This window comes from Dromiciops gliroides, chromosome 3, assembly GCF_019393635.1.
Source record: "Dromiciops gliroides isolate mDroGli1 chromosome 3, mDroGli1.pri, whole genome shotgun sequence".
Lineage (NCBI taxonomy): Eukaryota > Metazoa > Chordata > Mammalia > Microbiotheria > Microbiotheriidae > Dromiciops > Dromiciops gliroides.
The window spans coordinates 21,248,078-21,269,607 of record NC_057863.1 but is presented as its reverse complement, the minus strand read 5'-3'; the positions used below and the strand labels follow the sequence as shown (position 1 = coordinate 21,269,607).

At 43.7% G+C, this 21,530-nt stretch overlaps 1 protein-coding gene across 1 annotated transcript in view; it reads left to right on the top strand.

Annotated features, from left to right (window-relative positions):
* Window positions 1-5,495: 5,495 nt before the first annotated feature.
* KPNA4 (karyopherin subunit alpha 4) overlaps window positions 5,496-21,530 on the top strand; it is a 62,706-nt gene continuing 46,671 nt past the window's right edge. Inside the window, exon 1 of the mRNA XM_043993113.1 lies at window positions 5,496-5,825. Within this exon, the coding sequence (XP_043849048.1) occupies window positions 5,757-5,825 (69 nt within the window). The 5' untranslated portion in view covers window positions 5,496-5,756. The remainder of the gene's footprint in view (window positions 5,826-21,530) is intronic.

Here is a 21,530-nt window from a genome sequence, read left to right as displayed (position 1 = left end):
ATGGATCAAAGCTTACTATTTTCACTTTGTTTTTTTATAGGGTTTTTTTTCCTTTTGTTCTGGTCCTTGTTTCACAAAATGACCAATATGGAAATATGTTTTATATGATTGCATATATATAACCCATATCAAATTGTTTACTGTCCTAGGGTGGAGGGAGGAAAGAGGAGAAAATTTGGAACTCAAATTTTTATTTTAAAATGCAAGTTAAAAATTGTCTTTAGATGTAATTGGAAAAAATAAAATACTATTTGAAAGAAAAAGAAAGTAACTGTCTGAGGTAGTCTAGAGAAACTGTGAGAAATGATTTTTGTAATTAATATCTTGGAGATTTAATCCTGACTTCCCCCTAATGTCGTTCTTGATAAAATAAAGCCAACTCTCCTTGGTCATGGTCAGAAAGGAAACTTATAAAATAATATACTCTCCTTGGCCCTGGTCATGGCTATAAACTTTTAGGTGGTTGATTTTTTTTTTTGTGGGGCAATGAGGGTTAAGTGACTTGCCCAGGGTCACACAGCTAGTAAGTGTCAAGTGTCGGAGGCCAGATTTGAACTCAGATCCTCCTGAATCTAGGGCCAGTGCTTCATCCATTGCACCACTTAGCTGCCCCCTTATAAACTTTTAGGAATCTTGATAAGACAAAAATGACCCTTCTAAATTCTTGTTAGGGCAGTTAACATTTTGGTCTCTGGTGAGGATTAATAATTAGCCCTAGGTTGGGAGGTGGTCTGCTATCAGCCCTTCATTTTAATATGGCCTACCTCCAAATTAAATTGACCAACCATAGGTGATTAGGCATCCCTCAGGAATACTTCCTCCTTGAAGAGCATATAATCTGTGACCTTTAAGGGTCTTTTGTCTGAGATAGATGGCCATAGACTTCATTTTACTGATAACCTGCTGGTCTTATTAATAAAATTATTAGATAACCCAGAAACTATGTCTCTTGTATTTTTAATTGTCTCAAAAACATGACAGAAAAAAAAAGGCAAGAATGAGGAGAGTTAGAAGATGAAACTCTAACACATCCTTGAGCAAATCAGTCTGTTCCTAACACCTTTTCTTACAGGTGAAAAGGAAATAGATTCCAATTCCTGCATGTTAGGCATCTCCCCACCCTCAACAAAGTTACTTTGCATTTGCTTTGGGTAGATGATGTTTTTACTTGTCTGAGCAGCAGTTGTCTACCTTCTCTGCCCCCTCAACGCCCCCAATAAAAAAGCTCCCTGATCCTGGGCAAGTCACTTAACCTCAATTGCCTCACTTAAAAAAAAATTTAAAAAAAAAGCTCCCTGAGGGCAAGATTGTTTCATTTGGGCTGTTTATCCTTTTACAGCTAATGTGGAACCTGTCCAACAGTAGATGCTTCAAGAGTAGTGTTCACTTGCATTGGGCTGGCCAAAAAAGGAAAAAGAAAAGGTTTGGCCTATCCTTCGTTATTCCACTTCTGTCTGGTATCATGATTTACACATAGTAGGTGCTCAGTAAATAGTTGTTAAATGAAGATTAAAAATCTGACTCATTTACTGGAGCAAATACTACCTACTTTTGTGCTTTATTGTTCAGCTGTTTCAGTCATGTCCATCTTTTTGCGATCCCATTTGGGGTTTTCTTGTCAAAGATAGTGGTGTGTAGGGGCAGCTAGGTGGCACAGTGGATAAAGCACTGGCCTTGGATTCAGGAGGACCTGAGTTCAAATCCAGCTTCAGACACTTGACACTAGTTGTGTGACCCTGGGCAAGTCACTTAACCCTCATTGCCCCACAAAACAAAAACAAAACAAAACAAAACAAAGATACTGGTGTGGTTTGCCATTTCCTTTTCCAGCTCATTTGACAAATGAGCTGGAAACAAATTTTTGTTTTGGGGGGATAATGAGGGTTAAGTGACTTGCCCAGGGTCAACACAACCAGTGTCAAGTGTCTGAGGCTGGATTTGAACTCAGGTCCTCCTGACTCCAGGGCCAATGCTCTTTCCACTGTGCCACCTAGCTGCCCCCAAGAGTTTACTTTCTAATAGTGGAAGTATCTATCTATCCATCTACCTCTAACATCCAAATATCTACCTACCTCTACCACTTATCTATGTCATCTGTCTGCCTCTCCCTCTCCTCTCTTCTCCCTCTCTCTTTCCCCCAAAGAAATACAGAATACATGCAAACTAGCCATAAGGGAGAAGGCACTAGCAGCGGAGAGGCTCAGTCAAAAAACCCTCCAAACCCAATCGGCAGACATCTTGGAATCAGATGACTACAAAGGGATTCCATAGCCTAGGGTGTCCGATACTTCATCTGAATCCCAGGGAGAACCAACGACCTCCTTAAGCGCCTACAAGTAACATCAGAGGCAGGCTTTGAACCTTGGCCTTCTCGCCCTAGAACCGCAGCCCTTTCTGACAAGGCATTCTGATTCCTGTCATTCTCTTGGTAAAAAATGAAAGGTACGACTCCTCTTAAATACTTCAGACAGCTTTGGGATTTGCAGGGGGAAGCTACTCCCAGAAGCCCAAGGTCACTTCTTCAGTAGGATCTTTGAGAGTTTGGGGGCAAGAAGCTGCCACAATCCTGAAACAAGAGCCGTGATTTGCTCCCGGATGCTCATGTGGACCAATGTTTATATGATGCCTTTCGGCAAGATGTTGTCTAATCACAGGGTGGGGCCTCTTCCATAATATTCGGTTCTTTGAATCCTGACTGTTTGGTCTTCACCCTGGAGAAATTTTAGTAAATAACTCCTTGGTTGTCTATTGTTTTCTCATCTTCAACTCAGACGAATGGTATGATGATGGTTCACTTAACAAGTCTCCCAGGATAAAATTCCTTTGGAACAAAGTTCCTGTTTTTAAGAATCTTTTTCTTGGGGGGCAGCTAGGTGGCGCAGTGGATAAAGCACCGGCCCTGGATTCAGGAGGACCTGAGTTCAAATCTGGCTTCAGACACTTGACACTTAACTAGCTATGTGACCCTGGGCAAGTCACTTAACCCCCATTGCCCCGAACAAACAAACAAAAAAAACAAGAATCTTTTTCTTAAAAAGGAATCTTTTGGGGCAGCTAGGTGGCGCAGTGGATAGAGCACTGGCCCTGGAGTCAGGAGGACCTCAGTTCAAATCTGGCCTCAGAAGCTTGAAACTTACTAGCTGTGTGACCCTGGGCAAGTCACTTAACCCCAACTGCCTCGCCAAAAAAAAAAAAAAAAGGAATCTTTTAAAGTCATTCACAGTAGAGTTATATGCATCTGTGGCAGAACATAAAAAACTGTGTCCACATCCAGCTATGGTTAAAATGAGCCGACCTTACTCAAAGGTTAGAGCCTTTGAAATAACCTCCCTCTCCTTAATTCTTTTCTCCCTTTTGACTCTTCCGGAACTCCAGCAGCTCAAAGTCCTCCTATCTATTTCATCCACAAGATACAATCGGCATCATTAATAATATAATTAACATTTAAATAGCATTAACTAGCACTTGGAGGTTTACAAAATGTTTAACCTATGTTGTCTCATTTTACCCCCACAACATCCCGGTGAGGTGGGTGATATTATCATCTTTGGACACATGAGGGACACCACTAGTGTTTAAGGCAATATTTTGAACTCAGGTTTTCCTGACTCCAAGTCTTACCCAATTTGATACCAGTCCACATTTAGAGATGGCTTAATGGGTCTTATCTCTAATGAATGAATGAAAGGCTTTGTCCCCAGTTAAAGCAATTTCCCCAAGACTCTACTCCCCAGTCAGCTTCGGTATAAGTTTAGCCCCCAGCCACAGCCCTCAAATCTCAAGTCCTTCCCCTTCCCTTCTGCCTCAGGCCTGATAACTCAGAGATTCACTATTATTTTAGTTAGAAAATAATTATATTTTCAAATGAGATTAGTAAAGTGCTTAGCACAGTCATTGGCAGATAGTAAGTGCTTAATAACTGCTTGTTCCCTTCCAGGTTCCCTTTCTTTTCATAACTCTACCCCACCCCCATCCCAAATCAGATGCCTTGGGAAAAGACTGTGCTTTCTATAGTATTTTTTAACAAATGAAGATGTCACTGGAATTCATCTCTTTCCTTAAAAAAAAAATTGTTAGATTACTTATACAACCTTAGGAATCATATATAGATGGCCAAAAAAAGCTCTGATCCTTGCCCGTTCTTTGGAAATTCTATCTTTGCCAAAACTCCAACTCCTGTAAAAGATCTATAAATATGAGATTGAGTGAGAGCAGCTCTGAAGTCTTCTTTCATCTCTCCACCAAACATTAAGAGGCAGCTGGGTGGTCCAGTGGATGGAGCTCTGAATGCTGCCTAACAGGTTGGTAAACTGGATGACCCTGGGCAAGTCCCTTAATCTCTTGGTTTCTCAGTATAAAAAAAAGGGAGGCAGAGGAGCTAAACTTGATGACTTCTAGGCTCCCATCCCAGTTCTAAACCAACCACCTTAGGATCTATGCATGTCAGGTTAGTCTTTCCCACCTCCTCTACCCCCCTGTAACATTCCCCTATTTAAGTCATCCCTTTACTTGGAGCTGGGGAGGGCAAGAGGAGAATCTCTCGGGCCTGGTTCCAGGAAAGAGTGGAAGAAAGAGAAAAATGAATGAGAAAGAGATACAGGGAGAGAGGGAGAAAACAGAGAAGAGAGGGGGAAGAGAGGGAGGAAAAGAGAAAGGGGATAGAAGAGAAGGAGAGAAGGAAGGGAGGAGACAGGGAGGAGAGGGAGAGGAGGGAGGGAAGAATGAAAAGAGGGAGTAGAGGTGGAGAGGGGAGAGGAGAGGAGGGGAGGGGGAGAGAGAAGAGAGAGAAGGGAGAGAAGAGGAGGAGGGGAGGGCAGAGAGAAGGGAGGAAAGGAGAGGGGGAGGGAAGAATGAAAAGAGGGAGTAGAGGTGGAGAGGGGAGAGGAGAGGAGGGGAGGAGGAGTGAGGGGAGAGAGAAGAGAGAGAAGGGAGAGAAGAGAGGAGGGGAGGGCAGAGAGGAGAAGAGAGGAATGGAGAGGGGGGAGGAGAGATAGGACCGACAGGTGAGGGGAGAGAAGGGGAGGGGGAGCAGAAGGGAGGGCAGGGGGAGAGAGGGTGGGGAGCACCCGAAGTGAGAAGGGAGTGTGAGAGAGGAGGACGGAACCTAGGAGCCAAGGAAAGAACACGGAGAGAGTAGAAGAAAGTGAAAGAGGAAGCCGCCAAGGAAGCAGGGGAAGGCTCCCGCCGCCCCTCACCTCCCTCCTCCTCTTCCTCCTCTCCTCCCCCGCCCTTCCCTTTCCCGCCCCGCTCCCGCCAGCCGCCCTCCCCGCCTCCTCTCCTCTCCCCTCCCCTCCCCTCCCCTCCCCTCCCCTCCCCTCCTGGGCCGGCCCCTCCCTAGGCTTCCCCTTCCTCGCTCCCTCCTTCCCGCCCCTCCGCCTCCCTCGGCGTCGCTGATTCGCCCGACGCCCGGGCTCGGCGGGCCAATGAGCGGGCGGGTCTGGCGCGGGGGGCGTGGCCGCGACGCCGGGGCCCTCAGATCGAGGCTGCCTCCCCCTCTCCGCCGGCAGGCAGCAGCAGCAGGAGCGGCAGCAGCAGGAGCGGGAGCCCCAGCCGGCGCAGCCGCAGCCGCACACACGTTCGGCCGCCGTTGCCGCGGCCCGGCCCCGCACGGGTCGTCTCGGCCGGAGCTGCAGGAGGAGGCGGGCGGCGGCGGCTGCGGGCGAGGGCGGCAGCTGAGGCGGCCCTGGGAGGGGCGGCGCGGGGGTTGGGGCGGATCCCGCGGGGCTCGGGCGGGGGAAGCAGGCGCCGGCCCGGCCATGGCGGACAACGAGAAACTGGACAACCAACGGCTCAAGAATTTCAAGAACAAAGGCCGCGACCTGGAGGTGAGCGCGGCGGCGCCGGGCCCCCCGGGCGGGCGGCCGGGCGGGAGCGCGGGCCGGGGTCGGGCCGGCGTGAGGAGAGCCTCCGGGCGGGCGTGTGAGAGCGTGAGTGTGAGGTGAGTGTGTGAGTGTGAGTGCGCGTGCGCACCTCGGGCGCCGGCGGGCCGGGCCGGGGCCGGGGCCGGGTCGGGGCCGGCGGGGCCCGGCCGCCGGCGAATGGCGCGGGGGGCGGGCCCGCTCGTGACGCCTCCGCTAACGTGCCTGGAAGTTTGGGGCCGGGGCCTGCGCCGCCGCCGCCGCGGGGAGGGAGGCCCGGCCTAGGCCCCCGCCCCGCCCCGAGAGGCCCGGCCGCCGCTCTCGTTGCCCGGCGCGAGGGGGAGAGGCGAGGCCACGGCGGAGGCCTCGTGGAGCCTCCCGGGGGCCCCGCAGCCCGGCCGGCCCGCGTCCGCGTCGTGCCTGGGGGACCTCGGGGGCGGCCCGGGACGAGGGCCCCCGCTCGGGCCGCGTCCCCGGCGTGGGGTCCGAGGGTCCGACGCGGAGCTGTCAGCGCCGGGGCCCCGGACCCCCGGACCCGGGCTGCTGCGGGCGGGCAGCGGGGGGTCGTGAGGGGCCGGCACTGCCTTCCTCGTCGCTCCAGCTTCCACCTTTTAGCCCCGGTTCGCTGGGACCCAGTACCCGGCTCTCCCGTTTCCCGTCCAGCTTTTGCAGGGAGGCGGGCTGGGCATCCCGGCCGAATGCGCTGGGCTGGGCTAGTACGGCGGTGACTTAAGAATTGAAGCATTTTTTTCTGAAAAAGTCATCGGAAGAAGAGGAAATTCTCTTTGACTTAGGCCCTTTTATCGAGGCAAATCATAGCAGCAGATATTGGCTCTCCCTAACCAGCATATGACTTACTTAAACAAATTTGGGAAACTCAGAATCACTTAAAGACACCGGGTAAGCATGCTGTTCCTGCGTTGTAGGGGAAAGCTATTTTTCTCCCTTTTCACACGAGACCGTATGAAGTGTGAATATAAAGTGATGCACCTGATGTCTCCAAGCCCCATACTCAGCAAATCGACCTTTCGTACGAAGGAGGTGTGACTTAAAGTCACAGAAGACCAGTAATAGACAGTGGGTGGGAATCAAGGCCTTACCTGTGCTAGTAGAGTCCACACGGGAATACTCGTCTCCCCACCCTGGCATCCCTGCTTAGATGTATTTTGTATACCCCTTACTCCATGTACCTCCAGTAAAGTCTTGACAGGTACCACAGTTGCGTTTAAATAAAGTATAATTTATGGTTCTTTTAAGAAAAAAATTGACAAAGTTTTTTTATGCTTTTGTGGCTGTTTTGATTAGGGGAAAAGCTACCCTGATTCCTTGATCACCTGTTTTTGTGAGCTTAGAAAAGAAATGTGTGGTACAGGAGACATATAACTGAAGTTTTTTCAGCATTTCATTAGTAATGTGCAGGGGATGAAGTCAAGAATCCTCAAGTTTTAGTTTCATCTCTGAAGTCTTGTGTGTTACTTTGGCAAATCACTTACCTTTGTAGTATTTTCATCTATACAGTTGGAAGAATCTGACACCTGCTTCTTGAATGTTGTGAAGATTAATAAGTTAATGTTAGGAAAATACCTTGCAATCCTCAAGACATTTTTTCACCTTCAAAATTCCTCGGTAGGATTTGGGAGGAGCTCTGAACCACCCCACCACCACCCCAGTACTTAATAGAATTCGTAGTAGTTGACTATTTTGCTTCATTGTTTTTCTTTCTTAAGTTACCTAAGTTACATTGAAGCCCTGGAAATGGATTTAAAAATACTCATTTTCCAATTATAAAAGTAAAAGGACCTTTTAAGTGCAACTTTGTGGCATGTCTGAGATAATAAGTTTTCAGTTTGAGTTAACTAGTATCAATTAAAGTCCCTTTGATCCCTAACACTTCTCTTCCCATCCCTGACCCCCACTTTATTCAAAATAAGTTTCAGGGCATTTCAGGTGACAGAACCTGTAAAGATTTCACTTTTTTTTTCTAGAGTGTAACAGTATTGCTGTTGAGTTGTGGACAGTAACCATAGAGAGGGGACACAAGGCAACAAAGGAAGTGGAGGGTGCCTGGGCTTCTAGGACAATTTTCCTAGGGAAATGTAGCTAAAATGTAAACTAAAAGCTTACCTGATTTTTGCTTTTAACATATGGTAGAATTTTCTCATAGGAATTCATTTTAAAATGGGTCTTTTCATGCTTTTTACTTAAATAGTTCTGAAAATAAATAGTAAAATTCAGATAAACTAAAGAATAAATAAATATGAAGCATGATAAAGTGGGAGGAGTGTTGAAATGGATTCCACAAAATCTGGGTTGTAATCCAGCCTCTGATGCTCACTGGATGTGTGACCATGGGCAAGTCACTTTCTGGGTTCTAGTTTCTTCATTTCTAAGAAGGGGATAACAGTATCTCTAGTACCCCCCCTCATAAGGTTATTAGTAGGGCTTATATGAATTCATGAATGCCAAGTGTTTGCAAAATTTAAAGGGCTATTTAAGTGTCATTTATTCTCAAGCCTGATATATGTTTTGGAACTGATTGGGTTTCTTTTATGAAAAGCAAAATAACAACTAAAATGACAACTTACTCTAAATATAAAATAATATTATTATGGTCTTTTTGACCTTTAAAAAAAGTACCCCCTAATTATGGCCGTGACCTTATAACATGAAAACACATAGTTGTTTGTTTAACTAAGTTATCATGACTATTTGGAATCATCTGTGTGTTCACAGATCACGTAAAGGACCTAGAGCTTTTTAAACTGAGTTGACCAGATATTTCGTTGTATAGGGACAATCTGGGGTGGGTGTGGCCTGTCATTTAAACTCTGTTGAGAGTAAATACATTTTAAAAAGAGAGAAAGTAAATGCATTGTTAAGCTGTTAGGTTTTGTTAAATTTTAGAGACTAACCTCTCTGGTCACAAATCTTCAAACATATGTTCAGTACTTAAAATAATTATTGTGTAAGATTATTTTTCATAGATCTAACATGTAACCACATGAAATACTTATACATCTTTAAGGAGAAAGTATGTCATCTGACTGAGTATTGCTAATGTTTAATTCTAGTTGATAAAAAATGTAGTTGGGAATTAACTTTCTGTACTTACCATGAATTAATGTTTTACTTTACCTGTAATTCATGTTAACACATGAGTTCCAGAACATGTTTACACTTAGAAATATGAAAGTGTTTTACTCATTTTCTTTAAATGAAAGTTTTAAAGGCTAGTTTTCATGTGTACTAATCTCTTTTAATAAGTGCTCCAAAGTAGTGAAAAGGGGTGTAGTAATAATTATAGGCTAAATGGTAAAAACTAAAGCAACTTTCAACCTTTTTTTTTTTAAAAGCATTACTCACTGACATGGACCTTAGCCTTAGTCATATTAAAAGTGAGAAAAGGTATAAGGTTACTGGGAGCAATAGTTTCATCTTGTAGAAAGGTTGGTATATGTCATTTGTGCTTTAAGATCCTGGGCTTGGAGTAAGGAAGACCTGGATTCAGATACCTCCTCTGAAGTTCTATTAGGCAAGTGCATGCCTTGAGGAACCATCACCAGAGGGAAGAAGTGGATCATGTGTTGGTTGGGGGTCAGAAGATCTGGGCCTGGGATGACATTGGGCAAGTCTGTTCACTTAGAAAATGACAGTGTTGGATTAGATGGTCTCCAGTGGCTCTCCCAGCTCTACTTCTGTGATTCTCTTATCCCTGAGACTTACCTACTTAATCACAGATGGCTTGTTTGTGATTGGCCTTGGCATCTCACCTTGTCATTTAAAATAATCTTTATGTTGGGACCCAGAATTTAAATAGGGCAGGGACTGGACCTGTGATTTCAGTGGGGATTTTCCTCCACAGAAGGAGAAAAGTAAACCAATGCAACCCAGTACCTTTTTTCTGCAACTTCCTCTTGAAAGTTGCCCTGGTGACTAAGTGACTGATCCACAGCCCTGGGGTCATTAGGTTTCCTCCCTTTACAGCTTTTCCACAAAGTTTTCATCCCTCCTTTTATCTCTGTGGTTCCAGTTAGATGAACGTGCCCTTGTATACTGATAATCTCTCCCATCTTTGTGTTTTAACCTAGGTGGTAACACATAGATGGGACTCATGTCTACTTCCCCTCTGTAGCACTTGGGTGAAAACCTGTCATCTAGGGGAACTTTTGCTAAATGTAGTCCAAACCATTTGTCTCACCCTTAAACGTGCACACATACATGTGAGAGAGGGTGCAGCTTTCTCTATGTGTATAATATTTAGTGTTATTTAACCACACATGTATTTGATTTTGTTTCCAGATAATGTGTAAGCTTCTCTAGAACAAGGGCTCTTAAACTTTTTCCACTATTTTGTTTTTTGTTTTGTTTTGTTTTTTTGGTGAGGCAATTAGGGTTAAGTGACTTGCCCAGGGTCACACAGCTAGTAAGGGTTAAGTGTCTGAGGCCGAATTTGAACTCAGGTCCTCCTGACTCCAGGGCCAGTGCTCTAGCCACTGCGCCACCTAGCTGCCCCCACTTTTTCCACTACTGATCCCTTTTTAACCCAGAAATTTTTACATGACCCCTGGTATGCAGGTATATTAAATAGGTATACATAACCTTTTACTGTTGCCAAATTTTTCAAGCCTCCCCCCCCCCCCACACACATATTCAGTTACTTGGATCATATGGCCCACAGTTTAAGAAGCCAGGTTCTAGAATAAGCTCTACTTTATTCTCCACACTACATAATAAGTAAAATACTATATACGTAAATGAGTATGCAGTAAACATTCTCTGCTGGTATGTCTTAGGGATACTTTGTTTCATGTGATTTCATGCTTTCTCTTCATTTACTTTTAGGAAAAATTAAGTTGCATGTCAGTTTTGTTTTTGTTTTTGTTTTTGTTTTTGTTTTTGCAGGGCAGTGAGGGTTAAGTGACTTGCCCAGGGTCACACACACAGCTAGTAAGTGTCAAGTGTCTGAGGCCGGATTTGAATTCAGGTACTCCTGAATCCAGGGCCAGTGCTTTACCACTGCGCCATCTAGCTGCCCTATTGCATGTCAGTTAACCTTCGTCTTGTGCCTTCATTTTGTTACACTTTGACATGTCATCTTATTATAAGGAAATCCTTAAATTTTTATTACTAAACGGCCTACGGCAATATGTGCCTAATTTGGCCATCATTATGATGAGGAAACAATTATTCTCTACTTCACTTTCAAAAATAGTAATTGACCAGTTAGTTACCTACTGATATTTCTTAAACTTTTAAGCATTCCTTTTCTAGTTCCCTAAAGGAAATTTTACTTAGATTTATTTGCTTTAATATTTGTACAGTGGGAATCTGCTGTTGTGTGCTCTTTGCCCATGTCCTTAGATCTTATGAGGGAGTTTATCTATTTTCCCCAGGCTGACTTTGTGCATGAGGACTTCCTCACACATGTAAGCTGCTGCTACTCCAGGAAGTCAGCCACTCTGGCAAGGTTTTATTTTTATTTGTTCTTTTCATTGGGATCAGAAATGTAAATTTCAGCTCCTCTCTCTCTCTCTCTTTTTTTTTTTTTAAGTGAGGCAGTTGGGGTTAAGTGACTTGCTCAGGTCCTCCCTGATTCCAGGGCTGGTGCTCTATCCACTGCGCCACCTAGCTGTCCCCCTCTTTTTTTTTTTTTTTAAAACCTCTTCTCTTCATGTATTTTGTATGTGATGGGGAAGGCTACAATTACAATAGCTAGTGGTTTTAGAAACACAGTGGAACCTTAAAATGCTTGGGTTGAAAAATAGAATTAATGCTTGTCATAGGTTTGTAGTACAGTCTATAGTTGTATTTTTCAAGGATGTTATGTTTATCACCTTACCTGAGATAGTACTTGAATGTATATGACTATTAATAAAAGTGAATACTATGTTGTACTTAGTCACTGTAGTTATAGTATCCTTTGTGTACATTTTTCTTTTGAGGGAGAAGGGAATAAGCATTTATATAGCACCTACTATGTGCTGAGCATTGTGCTAAGCACTTCATGAATATTACCTCATTTGATCCTCACAGCAGTTTTGTGAGCTAGATGCTGTTATTTTCAGCTAGGAAAACTGAGCCAGAGGTTAAGTGACTTGCCTATGATCACCAAATGATCATTTGCCTGGCTCTATCCCCACTGTACCATCTAACTACCTAAATCTAAATCTGTTGGATTTAGTTCTCAGGGTTCTGCAGCTTCTTTCCTAAATTCTTCCCTCTCCTCCCCCAAAAAAGGTCTGGTTAAAATTTTTTAGAACCAAATATTAAATTTGGTTTAATTATTTATACTTTGCTTCAATACTTTATAATTTCAAAAAATAGGGCTGATCTTAGATAATTTGTCAATATTGACTGAGTTGGTGAAACCCTCACTTTTTTTTTTTCCAATTAATCCCATTTGGTAGGCCCTTAACACTTTTTTCCTGGACTAGTGTAACAGCTGCCTTATCTAGGCTTTCCCCTTACCAGTCTGTCCTCCTTGTAGCTGCCAAATGAATATTCATAAACACATTAGTGTCTTCCTCTTGCCTCTAAGATAAAAAAGATAAACTTCTGGCTTTTAAATCCTTTTACATTTTGGCTCTAGCATCCCTTCCTGGCCTTGTTGCTCATTACTCTCCTTCACATACTCTAATTCTAGCCAAACTGACCCACTTACAATTTGTCCATTTCCTGCCTCCATGCCTTTGCACAGGCGGTTCCCCAGTGCCTGGCATTCACATGTAAGGGGGCTAAAATTCTAACTAGTCTGTCTAAAATATCTAATGAGTAGTCGCCTTTGATCTGAAAAGGCTTGTGTCCTGTGACGTAGTAAAAGAGCCTCTACTTCATGAAGGCATTGCACAATTAGGGGGTTACTTAGGACCAAATCAGGCTTTTTTTTACCAAAAGGGCTGTGGCTGCCACTGCCCTAAGGCAAGGTGGTGCCCTAGACACTACAGGGTCCAGTTGGGCTGAATAGTAGGTTATGGGGCGTTGGTTAGGCCCAAGTGATTGACTCAGAACTTCAAAAGCCACCCCCTTTGTTCATGCACAAAGAAAGTGAAGGGCTTGCAGTAATCTGGGAGTCCTAGGGCAGGTGATGATAGCAAAGCCTGTTTTAATTCTGTTATGGCTGAGAGATGCTGGGGATCCAAATGTAAAGTTTCTGGGACAGAATTTTTTGTTAGAGCTATGGGAGGTTTAGTAATTTCACCAAAAGAGGGTATCCATTGTCTGCAGTACCCAGCTGCTCCCAGAATGGCTCTTGACTGCTTCTTCGTAGTGGGGGCAGAAAGTTGTTGAATGGCCTGGACTCGAGAGAGAGCAAGTTCCAGCAGCCAGAATAAATCCTAAGTATTCTACCTGGGGTAAACACCATTGTACTTTTGACTTGGACACCTTGTAGCCTCTCTTGTGCAGCTCTAGTAGTAAGTGACGGCTGTCTTCCTGACAAACTTCAGCATTAGGAGAGGCCAAAAGTAAGTCATCAACATATTGTACTAATGTGGAACCTTTAAAGGTAATGGAGGCCAGATCCTGCTGTAAAATTTAGGGAAATCATGTGGGACTGTCTACAAATCCCTGTGGGAGTCTAGTCCAGGTCCCTCCTCACCATTACCCTTTAGAATTCCTAGTCTTCTTCAAAGCTCAGCTCAGGCCCCTTCCTTAGTGACCTTGCATTTTGTATCTGTTTTGTGTTGACTTTTTTATGTGTGTTTTTCTTTCTCCCAATGGAATGTTGTAAGCTATTTGAGGGCCAAGTATCCCCGGTACTTTGTATGTGAAAAACTGATTTAGAGATGGATGGGGCCCCGTCAGGTCATGGGTCCTGACCCTCTCTTTTTATAGAGGAAACTAAGGCACATAGAGAGATGATGTATCCAGGGTAACAGTAATTGGTAGGGCTTAAATTTGAACCCAGCTCCTCACACTCTGGATTCAGCCTTCTTTTCACTGGGCCACAATAGGAAGTTCATAAATGCTTGCTAGTGTTTAATAATAGACTCCTCCTTATCTAATCTTCCCCCTCTCCAGTCTGTCCTTCATTCACCAAGCTGCCAAGCTCATAGGCCTAAAGCCTAGGTCTTCCTCTAAATTGAACCATCAGGATCCTGCCCACCTTGTCTCAGTCCTCATCGACTGTCCTGACCCTTGACACCCTTAATATCACCTCTCCTCTCTCTTAGTTCTCCTATTTAACTGTTCGTTCCCTGGATCTTCATTTAGGTCATGTACTTTAATCCTGGGCCCTTTTCTCATCCACTCTCATGGAGTCTGTTTGTCATCTCTGGGCAGTTAGATGGTTTATCCAGTCCTAGCTTCTCTTGACCTCCAGTTTCCCATCTCCAACTGCCCCCTTGGAATTCTGGAACTGAGTGTCCAGTATACATAGCCAACTTGACATGTCCAAAACCAAACCCTCCCCGCCCCCTCCTGACTCTCTCTTCTTGTCAGGGCACCCAGACTTGTAAGCTTGACTGTTCTTCCCCCTCCCCACCCCAATATCTAATTGGTTGCCAGGTCCTGCCTTTTCTTCCTTTCTAGCATCTTATTGCTGCCTTCTCTCCTTTGACACTGCTGTCCTGGTGTAGGCTCTCATCACCTCATGCCTGTAGTATTGCAGTAATCTTCTAATTGGTCTCCCTCCCTCAAGTGTCGCAGCTTTCCAGTTCGACCTCCATTTAGCTATCAGAGGGATCGATCTTCCTAAAACTCAGATGTGGCTGTGTCACCTCCTTAGTCACTAAACTCCAGTAGCTCACCATTACCTCCAGGAGCAAATATAAAATCCTGTTGGGCTTGGAAAGTCTTTCCTTCCTTTCTTATTTCTAACACTTTGCTTTCCTCCATATACTTTGCAGTCCAATGACAGGGGCCTTTTTGCTGTCCTTTGTATGAGTCACAACACATAATCATGCAACTCTCCATTTTCGCTGGCTGTCCCCCATGTCTGGAAGGCTCTCTTCCCTCAAATCTGCCTCCCGGCTTCCCTTTCCATATCTTCCTTAATGCTAGTACTTTGCCTCTAGATTGCCTCCATCTAAAGACCAGAATTTGTATCCCTAGCACCTGACACACAGTGGGCTCTTAGGAAATAGTCATTGCATTGAGTTGAATGGCTTACCTTTTCAGGAAACATTCAAAGATACATTCTTTGAAGTGGTCTGAGGCTTAATCCTGTTTTTAAAGGTGACTTTTTCTTATGCCGCTATCCAATTGTCTGTGGGATGGTAGTTGACTATATCCTAATTAATTTGGAAAGAATCTCATATACAGTGAATATGTCAGTGGGAATGAAACGGCTTCTAAGTTATTCCAAACAACGCCACATTTTCCCTTTTTCTTCCTCGCTGGTGTCTATGAATAGGAAACAAAAGCATTAAGTGTTTACTATGTGCGGTCACCGTGCTAAGGACAAATAGAAAAAGGAACCATCATCCCTGTCCTCAAGGAACTTCTCTTCTAGGGAGAGACAGCCTGCCTAGGGGAGTGAAAAGCCCCTGGGATGCTGAATGGAGCTAGGTAGGGCAGTCATTTGACATATTCTTTTTGAAAGCAGTGGTGGCATTTTGATCACTGTTCCCAGCCCAAGAGGAGGTACCTACAAGGTGGTGCAGCAGAAAGATGGCCCCGGAGAAGCCAAGCCAAGTGTCAGGAGCAGGCTGGATAGAATTGTGGTCTCACTGGTCAGGACAGTTTGATTCCAGGGAGAGAGTTCCAAAGCAGGGCATTTTGTCGTCTTTGTGAGGATGGTACAACAGCAGCAGCAGTGGGGGATGACAATGATGTTAATAATCATAGTTAACATTTACATGGTACTTAAAGGTTTAAAAAAGCACTTTAAACTGTGTGACCCTGGGCAAGTCACTTAACCCCTAACCCTGTTGCCCTGCGCCCCCCACCCCCCCAAAAAAAGCACTTTAAAAATATTATCTCTTTTGATTCTCAACCTGGGAGATGTTATCCCCTTTTTATAGATGAGGAAACTGAGGCAACAGTTTAAATGACTTGTCCAGGATCACATAGCCAGTAAGTCTCTGAGTTTAGATTTGAACTCAAGTCTTCCTGACGTCAGGTTCTCTGTCCACTGTGCTGCCCAGCTCCCAAGATGGGGGGGGGGTTAGAGTTTCAGAGCTAAATGCCATCATTCCTTCTGGGCTGGATGACATTCTAGTTCTGGTCTCATCCCCAAAACAGCAACCCTAGTTCTATATAAATAGGAACATTTCCAGTTAAAGGAATGCCTGCTGTGGGTTGACTAGCATTGTAGTGGGAGGGACACTGGGTTTAGAATAAGGAGCTAGGTTTCAAATCGTAACTCTCCTGCCCCGTCTATTAATTTAAGCCAGTCACTTAACTCCTCTGGACCTCAAGATCCTCAAATGTAAAACAGGAAGGCATTGCACTAGACATTCTCTAAAGTCTAATCTAGTGCTGTGGTCTCTTCAGTCCCATCTCCTCACTCATTCTTCTCCAAGCTCTTCAGCCACCTGGCCACACCTTCCCTTCATTTCCCAAAGCTGGAGGTTCAAGTCTGTCAGCATGTTCCAGATGCAGCCAGCCCTGTGGGAAGACTTGAGCACTGGGAGCTGGGGCTCTGCCAGGCCAAGAGTTGCTGAGAACTTGAAGAGAAAGGAAATTATAAATATAAACTGTTTTAAATTGCCTGCAGATAATCTTTGCTTTTCTTCTAGTTAACTTGGCTACTGGTTTTTGTAACTTTGGGTAAGTCATTGATATTTGAGATGCTCATCTCCATTGACTTTAGCCATTGTAGATTAGTAAACTTCTACCCCCACACCTCTTCCATTTCCTGTAGTGGTATGTAGAAATAGTGTTGAATTTGGAATCCCTGCTGCCCCACTTATTAGCTCTGTGACCTCAGTTACGTCACTTGACTTAAATACTAATGGGTATAATCGAATTTGCCCCACCTGCCTTAGAGGAGTTTTGTGGAGCTACAAAGATGATGATTTGAGTGAAAATGTTTAAGCAGTGTAGTGTGCTGCTCATGCCTAGTGCTTTTGTCCTTGGGCCCATTGATGCTTTTTTTTTCTGGACAATAATCTTACAATCTAGTTAGCAAAACAAAGAATACATAAATGAAACTGTTAGAAAAGATTTACTGGGCTACTTAGCCTCATATACAAAGACATACAGCTTGCCTACCCACCAACTTTTGGGCATGTTCTTTCCAAGAGTGCAGTCCCAATATCCTCATGGCCAATTTTGTGCATTTGCAACAAATGAGGATTTGCCTTTAGTTAGGGGTGTTCTGTGATCATGAAAAGTAACTTCCTAATATGTAAAAATGCAGTACTTACAGTATGGAGTAAATCAGTGCTAGTGAAGGAAGTTATCAATGGAATGACGTTTCAGGGAAAGCTTCTATTAGAAGACACTGTGTTCTTTATGATGTGCACCGATGAAGAATAGCAGTTTGTAGATCACACATTCATTCAGACATGTCTGGACATACTTTCATCTCATTCAGCTTTCTTCCAACCAGCAATCAGTCAGTCACTAAGCATTTATTAAGTGTTTACTAGGCTTACCAGGCACTACATGTTAAGCACTGAGCATACAAAGAAAAGGATCCACATTGCTCTTGTTTTCAAGCAGCCCACATTCTAATGGGAGACAAACATGCAAAGAAGCATGTATGTCATTAATGAGATATTTGTGAAACACTTAGCCAAGTGCTTGGCACATAGTAGACATTATATGAATATTTCTTCCTTTCCCCTTCCTTTCCTAATTAACAAGATATGCACAGAGTAAATGGAAGGTGATTTCAGGGAGAAGGCGTGATTGTTAGGGGCGAGGGAGAACCGGGAAAGACCTCTTGGAGAAGATGGGATTCGAGCTCAAGGAATCCAGAAAGGAAAGAGGGAGAGCATTACAGTCATGGGAGACAGCCAGGGAAAGGCAGAGTGGGAAGATGGAGTGTCCTTTGGGGGGGGGGGCGGGGTCTGCAAGAAGGTGGCCAGTGTCCTTGGTTTGTGGAGTGTGTGGAAGAGAGTAAAGTGACAGCAGACTGGAAAGGTCCAGAGATCCAGCATACAGAGGCTTACATGTGTGATCCTACAGGTATTAGGGAGTCACTGCTTTATTGTTTATTGATTAGGGGCATGACTCGGTCAGAGTGGCACCTGACTGGAGGATGGATGGGAGTTGGGAGTCTCTTACTGCAGGAAGACTGACCAGAAAGTAATTTCAGTAGTCCAGGTGTGGGATGATAATGGGCCTGCAGCAGAGTAGTGAAAGCATTTTATATATGTCTGTAAAATATGGGATGGATTTTAATTGAGTAGTGGAGCTATTCAGGAAAGTATTTGGGGCTGGTGAATGGAACATTCTCAGTGTGGGAAATATCCTGTATGTGCTTAATAAATGTTTATTGATTGAGTGAGTGAGTCATGATGACTTTGGCTTCTTGTCTCCCCCCCCCCCCCAGCTCCCCTTCCTCTTCCTCTTCCTCCTCGCTCCACAAGTAGAATATATATGATATGAGGTAAGAAGTCCCTTACCAGCATTCCCAAATAGTTGAGGAATGGTAAGTGTTGGGAGGCTTTAAATAAGGAAGTTGGCAAAGGAAATAGTGCCAGAGCCCAGTATTCAGAAAACTGCCTGGTACCTATTGGTGTGGTGGACATTAGCCATATCAAAGTACTATATAAAGTTGTAGTGTTAGTGACTTAATTTGATTGGAAACTTAGGGGAGAGAAGCACCTAGGTGTTGTTTTGGACAGAGCATTATATCTAGAATTAGGAAAACTTGAATTCAAATTCTGTCACAGACACTTATTAGATGTGTGACCCTGGATGTGTTATAGGCCATGGTTTCCTGAGGGTGACAGCTAACACCTACCTCTGGGGGTTATCATAAGGATCAAATGAGATAGTATTTGTAAAGTGCTTTACAAATTTTACATTTATTATATACTCTTCTCTAATTATCATAAGTTATGCTTTAGATCTTTCTTGTTCTGGAGTTCAATTGGCTGTACTCGAGTAGTTGTCTTCTTAATATGAGCAAGAATATTTTAGCACTAAAGTTTTAAGGAAATCATCTGTTGAGAGCTATACTTCAGTTCAAAATGCTAATTTGGGATGTCTCTCCTAATGTGTAGAAAATGCAAGTCGGAGTTAAGAAAACTATCTTCAAAAACTGTGTAAGGAGTTTTAGACTTCTGGAGTGGGGTGGTTTTGAAAACAAACCTTTGTGGGCAAAAGGAAAACACATAGCTTACTTAAAGAAATTTAATGCTGTAGCAGAAGATGGGTTTTTAAGGGTCTTTATGTGAAAATGCTGGCCTGCCTTGTAAAGAGAGCTTCCTCTCTGGGAATCTCTCTACCTCTGAAATCACAGGTCCAGTCCCTTTCCTTTTTCCTGGAGCAGTGAGTGATATTAAATTGTATATGAAATCATAAAAACTTCATAATTTTGTAGATGGGGGGAAAGGGTCACTTTTTGTTAATCATATACACAGTGAAATAGAACCACAGCCTTTATCATCTTCTTTCATCATGGCCATGAAGCCTTCCTTGTATATTATCTGTGCTTCTTCAGTAAATGACCCCAGGATTCAGCTCTTATCTCAAGCATTTATCAAACATTGTTTGCTGGGCACTGTGCTAAGCACTGGGGATACAAAGAAAGGCAAAACCCAGAATGTTGGCCCTCCAGGAACTCACCATGCAGTGGGAGAGACGCCATGCAAACATGGAAGGTAATGGCAGAAGGCAGCTCTAGCTGGGGAGCTTTTCAGGAAAGGCTTCCTACCCACTGTGGAATTGGAAGCCTAGAGGAAGAAGTGAGGTAAGGCATATAGTTGGGAAATAGAGTGGGTTGGTAGAGTAAGTGGAGGGGGTGGAGTATAGCAAGAAGATTGGAAAGGTAGCAAGGAACTTAAAAGCTAGTGGAGGATTTTCTCCTTGATCCAGGAGGTAGTAGAGAGCCACTGGAGTATAGGGGAGGTCAGACCTTCACTGCAGGAAAATCATTTTGTCAGCTGAGAGGATAATGGATTGGAGTGGGGGGAGATTTGAGTCTGGAAGTCCAACCAACAGACAATTGGAGTATTTCAGATGTGAGGTGAGGAAGTCACACTGCACCCTGATGGTGGTATGTGACTGGAATGAAGGGGGTGAATATAAGATAGGCCTCCAGGTAGTGATGACTAGACTTGGCTGCATTTAATATGTAGAAGGCATTCCCTGTTTTGCTTGTCATTAAGATAGCTTCTAGAATTCAACCTACTTTATTTAATAAATTTAAATGTAATAAATTAAATCTTTCCCAACAAATGAGAAAAGTACCCATTTCTGCCATCCTATACCTTTCCTTCATTCTTTCCACTCAGTGTATTTATCCCCTTTCCTAGAATTAACACATACATTGTTTCAGTGTTCCCCATCCTTTTCTGTTATAAGGACTAACTTTTAAATCAGAAAGGTTTGTGCATTCTCCCTCCCTTATCCTCTCCTTATGTGATGATAGCTGTACTGTTGGTGTCCGTTGTTTGAGAAAAAATGTGACTACAAAAAGCTATTATGACCTTAGTGATACTTATAAATGAATTTGTATTAATGACTTTTTGGGGGGGGTGTGAGACAGTTGGGGTTAAGTGACTTGCCCAGGGTCACACAGCTTGTTAGTGTCAAGTGTCTGAGGCCAGATTTGAACTCAGGTCCTCCTGACTCCAGGGCCAGGGCTCTATCCACTGCACCACCTAGCTGCCCCTGTATTAATGACATTTGCCTATATTTGAAAAAACACTAATACATATTTGCAAAACATTAATTGTCCAAGTTTACTGAAGGTATGTTCATTTCACATAATGAGTCACAATATAGATAAAGATGAAAATGACAATGTTTAATGTACATAGGGATCTCTAGACCCTTTGCAATAACTTTGGTTTCATAGCCCTCAAATCTGCAGTTTTGAAAGCTGCACTTTCCTTAATATATAATCTTAGTTTTCAAACTTTTATCTTCTATAAAGTTACCTATGCTAGTCAGGTTACATGATGGCCAGAAAAAATAGTTTTTGGTTTTGTAGGTACCACGAATATAAAATAATTGTTCAGAATTCAATATCATTGGTCTCTTGGCATAGCATTATTAAAAGATTTGGGAGTTGAAAGGGGCCTTGAGAGCCATCCAGTCCAACCCATATATAAAAGGAATCTCTTACTGTAACATACCTACCTGACAAATGGGTGGCCAGTCTCTGATGGAAAGAAAGAACCCATCATTTCTTTTGACTGTTCCATTCTACTTTTGGACAGCATTCACTGTTAAGAATTTTTTCCTGACACTAAGCCTGCATTATTTTCTCTTGAACCCATTGCTTCTGATGCAGCAGAGAGAAGCAAACTCCGGGGCTGAACAGAACAAGTAACGCCTCCTACAAATCCTGGCCCTTTAAATACTTAGTGACAACCGTCACGTTCCTCTGAATCTTCTCTTTGATAGACGAGATACGTCCAGTTTCTTCAGTCATTCATACGACACAGATTCAAGGCCCTTGATTGCCTTACTGTAGACACTCTAATCTGTGTCTTTTTTTTAAGCCATAGTGCCCAGAACTGAACATATTGCTCCAGGTGAGGTCTGACAGATAAACAGAACTATGAGACTATCACCTCCCTATTCCTAGAATGCAAATTCCTTTTAATG